This window comes from Primulina huaijiensis, chromosome 9, assembly GCF_012295235.1.
Source record: "Primulina huaijiensis isolate GDHJ02 chromosome 9, ASM1229523v2, whole genome shotgun sequence".
Taxonomy (NCBI): Eukaryota; Viridiplantae; Streptophyta; class Magnoliopsida; order Lamiales; family Gesneriaceae; genus Primulina; species Primulina huaijiensis.
In genome coordinates, this window is record NC_133314.1 from 10139496 (window position 1) to 10149313 (window position 9818).

Genomic DNA, 9818 nt, shown 5'->3' on the forward strand with positions numbered 1-9818 from the left:
TTAATAAATTCGAGTACAAATGGAAATTTTACATCTTCTAAATTCTTGATTTTAACTTCGGATGCTTTTGAAATTTGAAAAAGTGAATCCAAGCATCAATATTAAATATGAAAGTCTGTTTTCTTAGTATTAACAGCACCAATTAAAGATAAAACCAACCAATCTCAAGTCAAGCTATACCTGTCATCTAAACAAGAAAAAACGAACCAATGAAAACATAAAAATATGAAATGCGACAGCATCCATCAAAACTATGTGCACATTGATCTCCGGACTTGAACAAAGAAATGTTTCAATCTCACCATGCTTTAGTCACCCAATAAGAGATACCCAGAAAAGCAAGATGTAACATATAATGGGATGTAAATGAACACCGGTCATAGTATTAACTGGAGATGGTGAAAACATTTTGTATATAGAAAGGAAAGCTGAGGCCTATATAAACATACATAGGATCTGAACACCACCTGCCACAGTATCGACTGGAGACAGTGAAAACAATCTGTATGTATGCCCCAGCAAAAAACTGGAAGCCCTTTTCCTCAAAAGGCAACAATAACCTACACAGGCTGATTAATACAGATAGACATACTCTGTTCTCTCCACTTCGTGCGAGACTTTTGTAGGGCGGAGGGCGGGAGAAGATATCACAACCTTCTGTCCATGTTTACATTTCAATAGGAATCTCATCCCAGAAAAAAATCAGATGATAGGATATTTGCAAGGGAAAAATAATTTATGCATTTCTTTTAATTGGGATCTCTAATTTTGTATTGTGCTCTCCATTTTTTGAGTTGAAGATTTCATTCAGAAGCTTCGGCTTCGGATCAACGGATCATAATCATAAGCATGACCAGCCTTGACAAAACGACCCTTCACACGTCTCCTTACATCTGCTCTTGCTTTACGAGATTCATACCTTACTTTCTTCTCGAATCTGTCAAATCAACGAATTGAAATAAAGTATAAGAGGCAAAAAGGGCAAATCTCATCACCTATTTTAGGAGTAATCGTGTCATATGGGATCAACCAATATTATTCATTGCATGTGCACAAGCAGGGGTGAGATCACCACACACCCTCTTGAGCGTGTATGATTCAAATACTACAAAATAAATGCAAATCACTCACAGATACTGCCTATGATCCATTTTATAGTATATAAAAGTAGGAAGGAAAAATCGACCAAAATTTACTTTCGTGCTTTCTTCTTTTCCTTGTACCGCATAACAGCATCACTCCTGCTACAAGATAAGGAGTTCTCGGGACCTGGAGGAGCCCACGGTGGCTCTCCCACAATCGGGATTGAAGAAGCTCCACGATCTTGAAAATCACCGGCACTACTCTCACCAGTGAGGCCAGAAAATGTAACGCCAGAATGTGCCTGTTGTGCGAAACGCATGTCGGGTTCTGTCTTACAACTCATAACTGAATCTGCAGAAGCTACATTGCAGCATGCTGGCATATTTACCCTTCCACTCCATGATCCCTAACAAGTATCAAGAAACAAGGAGCATCAAGGGAAGGAACCAGAAAATTCATGGAAGGCCCTCGAATTACTTCTACAGAAAAAATATGACACACTTCCAGGGGTATGCTGTCCTTTTCATGCAAGGAAACCTTAGCTACCATCTCCTTCATATATTTCGAACAATTTTAAGGGAAAAGTATACCTGCTATTTATATCTATGAAGAAAAAACCAATAAGCCACGACACTAAAAAGTAACCTTATTTGCAATTTCATACTTGATGATGAGTAGTGGCTGCTAAAAGGAAAACACTATGATAACACACTAAATTTGTAACGCAACAGATGAGTCAATAACCAGAAGCACAGAATGCTTCCAGCTACCGAGTTAACCAAAATATTCCCAGGCATAAAAATTAAAAATACATACAGATTCGCATAATAACCCACCATTCTTTGAACAAAAAGGAAAGACAGTTACTGTAAATATCTCATATGTGATTCCACATGGCAATCAGAATCTGACGTCACGAAGAATAATAATACCTCAGCAACTGTTCACTTGGTAATGACAAAGTTTCCTTATTCACTAATAGATCTTAATGAGGTATATCCATGATAACCAGATAGTGTAAATCAGCTCCAGTTTTACTGAATTACCTCAGCAGTGTAAGCACGCAGACAGTTGGATCCAGATATGTCCTTTGTCCCAAATAGTCCATCATCCAAAAGCTGTTCTGGGTTATTATGAGCTACACCAAAAAATTCTTCATAGTTCTCTATACTTAAGTCAAACTCATCCATATCAAAATCATTATAGAGACCGTCATCTTCACATACAGCAGACCCCTTAGCTCCAGATAGAAAAACCTGAAGATAATGGACTATACTTACCAAGGTTCTAAACAAAGTAGATAAAAAAGATGCACGAAAGTGTATTAATAAAAAATGGCACCTCGCTGTGAACTGCAATTTGTTTTAAAAAGCAGTCTTTGTAAAATGGAAGAAAACAGATTTTGGTTTAAAAAAAGTTCATCAAGCCAAAAATATAACGGTAACTCTTAGTTTTGAGATTCAGCATGAGTTCTAGGCGTCTAAAGTGCATTTCAAGCGATTGGTTAAAATTTTCCAACTAAAGGACTATAGTTGTTTCTTTGTTTGGTTGAAGCCTTTATCTGTGCACATCAGTAGTCAAATTTTAACAAATTTAAGTCAAATGGCTGCTTCGGTTAGCAAGGATCTCTTCTTTCATAACCACCGTAATTCATATTTGACCTCTAATTTTGACATTTTTTCTTCTCTTGTAAAACCACTTCATCTATCCCCCAACTGAACATACTAAGTTGAATTGCCCGAAAGTAAAATTTTAAGACAACCTTAAAGTTTTACTTGTGTAGTGCCTCAAAATTCTAAGCTATGAGCTGTCGGAAAAAGCCAAGTTAAAATGCCAAATACATGAGTCAAGAAATACGAATACTTGGAATATAAAGTGTTGAGGAGGTGCGAGATCAACAAACGTCACAATTTAAGGGAATTAAATGGGTAATATGTAGGATGATTTCTTCATGATGAAGAATAATCTACTGCCTAAGAATGCCTACAAATAGAAAGTGAATTGCAAAATAGAGATTTACAATAAACATCACACATAAAATATTAAAATCTGGTGCATAACACAAGGTGAAAAAAGCATACAAATTTAAACCTTAGTTTAGGAAGTCGGTAGTGGCTGAGGTACGTGGTTCTACCTACTGGGCTGTTCCTATAATATGTGCATATCGTCGCAATAAACACAACGTACAGGTTCGCGACATAAATCTGGGCAACATTTGAGAACATGGTAGCATTGAAGGGATCCTTGCATGCTGATTTTTCAATAATTCAGAGTTGCTTGAGGTATATGAGGCTACTAGTTTGGGTTGCATCTTAGAATGGCCATTGTAGAACAAATGTTATTAGGGAGACAAGCAAACATATTTTGGGTGGGAGACTTCGTAATACCCTGTCCCACATGAGTTAAAAATAAAAGTTTAAAAATATTTATAATGAGCTACGATGGACTTCTATAGTAACTTGGGTGGACAGTTATCGTAAAACGAAGACGAATACGACGTAGTTGTTAAAGAAACCTATTATGCACTCACGCAGGCGTGGTCTTGGGATCGGAGCGTGACAGAATGGTATCAGAGACGGTCACCAGCATAAACACCTAAAAATAAGTGCTATGATGGAAAAGTTTTACAATGGTGGGAGCCACTTTTTGAACCTGCAAGGCAAAGTGTTACATTACGGGAGCCAACTCTTGAATCTGTAGAAGTCATCTATAGTTTCCCGACGCTCGTGGATCGAGAGACAGGCCGCGACGAGAACGATGCGTTCTGAAGGAGAGTAATTGTAATACCCAGTCCCACATAAGTTAAAAATCAAAGTTTAAAATGATTTATAATGATCTACAATAGACTTCTATAGCAACTTGGGTCAATAATTTTTGTAATACAAGAACGAGTACGAAATAGTTATTTTGGGGGTCCCTTGTGCACTCCACAGGAGCAGGCCTAGGCCCGGGGCGTGATAGACTTGACATACTTAGCACCACATTCATCTGTTATTGCATTTTTATAATGCTTTGCTTCATGCATATTGCATTGTGTTTACATTTGTGTATTTACCCTAGTTAAGCGTTTGTGGTAACAGGTGAGATAGAACATCTAGCACTACCAGATAAGGAACCTGGGGAATGATAAGACAATAGTCAGTCGACCAGACTATTAGACATGTGTCAAGTTTATGTATTTGACATCGTGGGTTATTTAATTTGTTTAAACTTCTTGGATGTAACAAACCTGGCCTTGTGTTTATCCACATTTTACGAATTCCAAGAAGTTAAATACTTGAACATTTTTACCAGAATTCCTTTTCCAAATTGAAACTTTCTTTACAAATTACCCAATTTCATAAAGAATCGTGAGAAGAACAGCGACTCGCTTCAACACCTAATTCTCAACATTTTTTATGCACATTATGGCGATGAATAAAAAATCCACATGGTTTAATGTTTGCCGGTTAAACTTTTACTTCCATTTAAATTGTCTTCTTTTTTTCTAAAGCATTATATTTACCCTACTGGTTATGTTATATTTCTTCCGTTTAAATAGTTGTCTTCAACGTTGACTCAGTTTCTTCTAGTTGATTACAGATATGTAAAACTGAAGTCATTTATTATGGATCATCCATTGGGCCTATCTCCAGTATACTGATTTCTCATCTTCTGTAAGCCTCCTGTTGTGCTACTTTTAATTCGCAAATAACTTTTACGTCGTCACTATGGAGTATATCAGGAAATAGAAACTTGTAGAAAATATCAGGGACAAACATTTAAATGATATTAGATGGTGAGGATGCGCACTATGAAGCCCAAATCATTCTGACCTGAGCTCTGACATGAGCAACTAAAGAAGTATAATTAATCAAAAGGACTTATTCATGGTACTGTTGTGATAAGGTGCTGCCAATAACACCTAAAGCTGTCTCAAAGTTCTCCCATGCTTTGTCACATGCAGCCATTTGTACAATTTTTTATTAGAGTAGATGTCATGTAAGCCAAAGGTTGGCTGGGGAATTTATTTATTCAAGTGTAATAAACGATCTTTATTTTAATACAATTTTAATACAATTTAACTTTTTATGGTTTCATTTCACTTTGTCTGTATACCCATGCAATAAGTATAAATAAAGTCATTGATTGTACTTTAATACAAATGAATCGTTCTTCGTTTTAAAAGTCATTTGTAAACACTGTATATTCTAAATTTATTCCTAGTCGATTCAGCCGCTTGAAAAAAAGGGATAAGGCCGCTTGAGCTTGAGACTAGCATCTGTGATATTGTGTACATTGTTTCATGATAAAGGCATAGAGATGTCCAATCATGTAAATGGGTAATCATACGATGATTGTACCGAACAACCCTCCCTCGCACTTTCCAAGTGGTTATCATTCATCGATAGGAAAAGTGTGTGGTTGTGGTTGTACATGATTAGTGCTTACGACCCGGGACAACACTGAGGCTCTACATACAAGGATTGTGCTTTGACACGTTTACCGACTTCTCGAGGGTCACAAGGTGGCGAGGTTGGGTGCAATTGCGACATGTGTAGGAGGCAGTGTATTGTAGTCGGGGATTCACCGCTCACCTACGGGTGTTGATATTTTATGTGATCTAATGAAATAGTAGTGCATGAAATCTCTAGCCAGAGTGTAAGATGTATATCAGGGTTCTCTAGTTCTGCATGCGATGGCACTATGAATATTTGACATAGCTATCGAATCTAATATGCAGCCCCAATGAACCAATGGTTGCAGATTCGATCAGGATATATGACATGAAGGGACCGTACTGTATGTCAATCATAACCGATTGGTTCTTGGAAACAATATCAGTGATATCTAGGGAATCGTGAAGCGATGCTACTAGACGCTCTTACCATGATTCGGTGGGTTTAATCATAAAAATGATTTCTGACATTCTCATGATCAAATGTTAGTGCATGGAATGGGGCAAATTATGGTAAACCCGAATAAAAGAAAATGTCATGAATCACAAAGAGTTGTGAATCAACGGCTAGTTGTATTCCTGAACTATTGAGGGTCACATAAACACTCGATCATTTGTTCCCGTTGAGATAATAAATTCAAGGAATTGGATTTATATAAAATTGCGAGATAGTAAATTGAAGGAGTTGAATTTATGATAATTAAAATTTGGAGAATAAATTCAAGGAGTTCAATTTATAAAATTTGAGAATTTAAATTATTAAACTCAAAGATTGAGTTTATTAAAGATTTATTAATTGTAATGCATAATGGGCTTGTAAGAGTACAAGTCCAACATGCAAATTAATTAAGGTTTTTAATGGACTTTGGTATATTAATTAATTAAACTTGTTGGACTAGTCCAATTAATTAATTAAGCTCATTAATGTTAATTAAGGAACTAAAATCTACAATTAAGGAAACTAGGTCAATATCTCATGTTTTAGGTAAGAGAAAACAAACCCTAGCTTCCATTCCCTTCCTTGCAAATTTTCAAAATCATCTCCATATTGCTCTCCAATATTTCGGCCATCACCTAGAAAAGAAATTGGTTTTGAACCGTCTCTCGTTTTTTATCTCTACGCAAAATATCTTCTATACTTTCTACTGCAAGTTAGAAGAGGAACAAGTAAACCGGTCGTGGACCCGATTCGGAGATTGAAGAAAGGATTTTCAAATAAAACTGTTCATAGGGAATTCAACAAAAACTATTTCCGCTAAACCTGAAATAGTTGGATCCAAGTGATTAATTTACTAAAGGTAAAAATTATAAACTTCCTATGAATGTTTTCATCAATTTAACCATACAAGTGTCCAAAGGCATTTTTGAATGTCAAATAAAATTTTAAAACTTCCGATGCGTTTTGAACACGAGAAAACCGATTACTTAAAATTTTTATCAGTTTTCACTCAAACATAAAACAAATATTATTTGATCAAGTTTGATGTACATCGCGAAAAGATATATAATTGCCGCCTTAACCAATCAAATCTACAGTACACAATATCACGAAAGTAGTTTGTGAGAAGAAAGGTTTCAAATTTCCTTATGCTTTAGATACTATGCAGCAACTTTGTTATTCTCAGAACATATGACTAGTGTTCCCAGAGACATAACTCCCAAAAAGGAAGGGAAGAAGCAAACATTTTCACAACTTTATATAATGGCTTCACATGACAGAAAATTCCAGCGAAGTCCTTTAGGATGCAAAAGCATATGCGAAACTGACCCTGGTAAGATGAAGGGCATATTGCATTCTGGAACCGCTCAAGAAAATCTAAGAAAAATGGTTACCTTCGGAGTGGTAGAGCAAGAAGATCCAGCTAGATGATCCAAATTATGTAGATTCGGAACAAGAAAAGGTGTTGCTGATTCCATCCAAACGGATGATTTATCCCTCAAAATGGATGCATTTTGAACATTCACTTGGGAACCTTGGCAATTGCTTGGCCTGTTATCTGTAATGCTCATAGAACCCATTCCCTGCTCACAAGTAGAATCTCGTACTGAAGGAAAATCTAAGAGAAAGGACCAAATTTCAGAGAGTTCAGCAGCTGAAGGGCAGCCAGAGTAACAGTTAACCAGTTGTCTTTTATGTGCAGGACCTGTATTTGAACCAGTATGCCCCATCCAATCACAATTCTGGCAAAGAGATATCCTTTCTTCTATACATCTAACAAACGCTGGCTGAGAATTACATCTTTCACACACAAGTGTCCTCGAGTGACGTCTTGAAAGTGCATTCGCAGAATGGACATTGCGGTCACAGGATAAACATAAACAAGCTGCATCAGAACGACAATACACAATGGATCTTTGCTCTCCACAGAAATCACAATGATATCCCATATTTTTTTGCAGATCAACTTCTTTTCCAGGATTTTGCGGTCACTCCTAAATGATGTTTTTTTAAAAAAAATAAAAATAAAACTCTGCCTTCAACTTCAAAGTTCATGCAATTTTAGTCACAAATTTGGTTCAGATACCTGTACTTTATTCCACCAAGAAACCAATCTTTATTTAACATTCAGGCAGATATTATTTTTCCAGATATCGGTAACTAAACGTATGAAAGATTTTGCATGCGATAAATTGGGTGCTGCAAAACATTAAGCTTTAATGATAGGATAAGTCAGGAAAAGAAGTATAGAATGAATTTTCAACCCAAGTTATATACTTAAGAAACCATAAAAAGAATTTACTGCGATATTCCAATACACAAACAGAACAAATTCTCTTCTGACACCGAACCCCATAATGTGATAATTGATAAAATTGCAAGGACAAATTCCTAAAGGATATGTATCACGATAAATTGCATTATATCTAAAACTAAACAACGGCTTGCCTAGTCAGACCAAGAGAGAGGATAATGTGTGCCAGTCTCAAATATTGGGAATCGAGGATCTAAACAAGAAGTAAACTTTAATAAACTTAATCCAATCTGCCTCAAAATATATAACAAAGTATGAGCATCCCTGAGAATATCAGCAAACATAAGACAATTGTGATTTGTGGTCTCTGAAGCAAATCACAAACTTTCAACATAACCTCTCCAAGAAAAAGGAAAAAAATCTCATCCTCCCTAGAGGAAATCCCAGCTAAAGATGGATAATTCCAAGCAATTCATCGCCAAAATTACATCCAATTATAACAAAAAACTAAGCTGAGCCAAATACAGAAGTTTGCCAGATGCTTAAATCACACATTAACATAACTCCAAACTTCAATTCCCCAAGATTTCTTCAAATGATAAAAACCAACAAACAGGTACATCTCAGGGAAAAAAAAAAAAAGAAGCAACCCCAGAAAAAGGTTATGAGAAATATAAAAGCAAGCCCATTTTCTTGAACAGGTTTACTTACAAAATTTTTATTAAATGCAGCCTAAACACAGTAAAATCACAAATACACGATCGAAAAAGAAAACAGGCTTTTCTGCAACTCAAAAAAAAACTTTAACAACAGGGAAAGATCCGACTTTTTCATAAAAAACTTTCAATACCTGGCAGAAGATAGATTGGGTGAAGTGAATTCTTCAGTTGAGTTCTGACATAACTTTTTTCAATAAATAACTAATAATATAAATAAAGTGATAAAAAAGTGCAGGAAAGAGAGAACAAAAACAAGTAGGGGATGTGAGGTAAGCCCCTGTCATTTTCATGAAGACGAAATGTTAGGCCTACACCTTTTCACTCAACAAAATCCTTAAATCATTTTTCCTAACATTATTATCTAATGCTGAATATTGAGTAAAAATATAGTGTTATTATCTTATAATTTATTATTAACTAGTTATTATACACACATTATACGTGCGTCTATAATCTTTTTTATTATTATCGATGGATTTAAAGTGAAATTTTATAAATTATGGAAGGACTAAATTAATATTTGAATTGTTGAAATAAAAATAAATGTGTGTGTTGAAATTAAAACAAAAAAAAATAAAAAACAAAAGTGTTATATTAATATCATATAGGGTAAAATTGGAGAAAAAATTGGTGTCCTATCTAGGTAGTTATTATCATGTCCTCACACTTAATATAATAGTATAGATTAAATCATTCTTTGAATTTCAGTATAACAATTCCAATTCCTAAAAATTTTAAAACTATCACGCAATTTGTTCCTATCATTATGGATAAAGTTAACGATAAATCAAATTCCTTTTTTAAAAATTAGAGAATAAAATAGAATAAGCAATCTAAAATTTGTGGTGAAAGTGAACTTCGAAAATATAAACGACACAAGAATTT

The 9818-nt window shown here is 35.2% G+C and overlaps 1 protein-coding gene across 4 annotated transcripts; it reads right to left on the minus strand.

The window, feature by feature from the left end:
- Positions 1 to 268: 268 nt before the first annotated feature.
- LOC140984850 (zinc finger protein CONSTANS-LIKE 9-like) lies at positions 269 to 9139 on the minus strand. Of its 4 annotated transcripts, none has more exons than XM_073452516.1 (5): positions 9065 to 9139; positions 7355 to 7954; positions 2130 to 2339; positions 1197 to 1489; positions 269 to 937 (listed from the first exon to the last, which is right to left on the minus strand). In XM_073452516.1, the coding sequence occupies exons 2-5, from the start codon at positions 7907 to 7909 to the stop codon at positions 808 to 810; spliced, it is 1188 nt and encodes a 395-aa protein (XP_073308617.1). In that variant the 5' UTR covers positions 7910 to 7954; positions 9065 to 9139; the 3' UTR covers positions 269 to 807. The 4 variants fall into 4 exon arrangements, with proteins under 4 accessions (XP_073308617.1, XP_073308615.1, XP_073308616.1 ...); XM_073452514.1 differs by having other exon boundaries at positions 7355 to 8046; positions 9065 to 9132; XM_073452515.1 differs by having other exon boundaries at positions 7355 to 8051; positions 9065 to 9124.
- Between the last annotated feature and the right edge of the window lie 679 nt (positions 9140 to 9818).

Coding starts and splice junctions, on each gene's coding strand:
- LOC140984850 (XM_073452516.1), bottom strand. CDS start 7,909: ATGGGATATCATTGTGATTTCTGTGGAGAGCAAAGATCCATTGTGTAT. Junction 1,490..2,129: donor TGCGTGCTTACACTGCTGAG/GTAATTCAGTAA, acceptor GATACTTGTTAG/GGATCATGGAGTGGAAGGGT. Junction 938..1,196: donor GAAAAGAAGAAAGCACGAAA/GTAAATTTTGGT, acceptor TTGATTTGACAG/ATTCGAGAAGAAAGTAAGGT.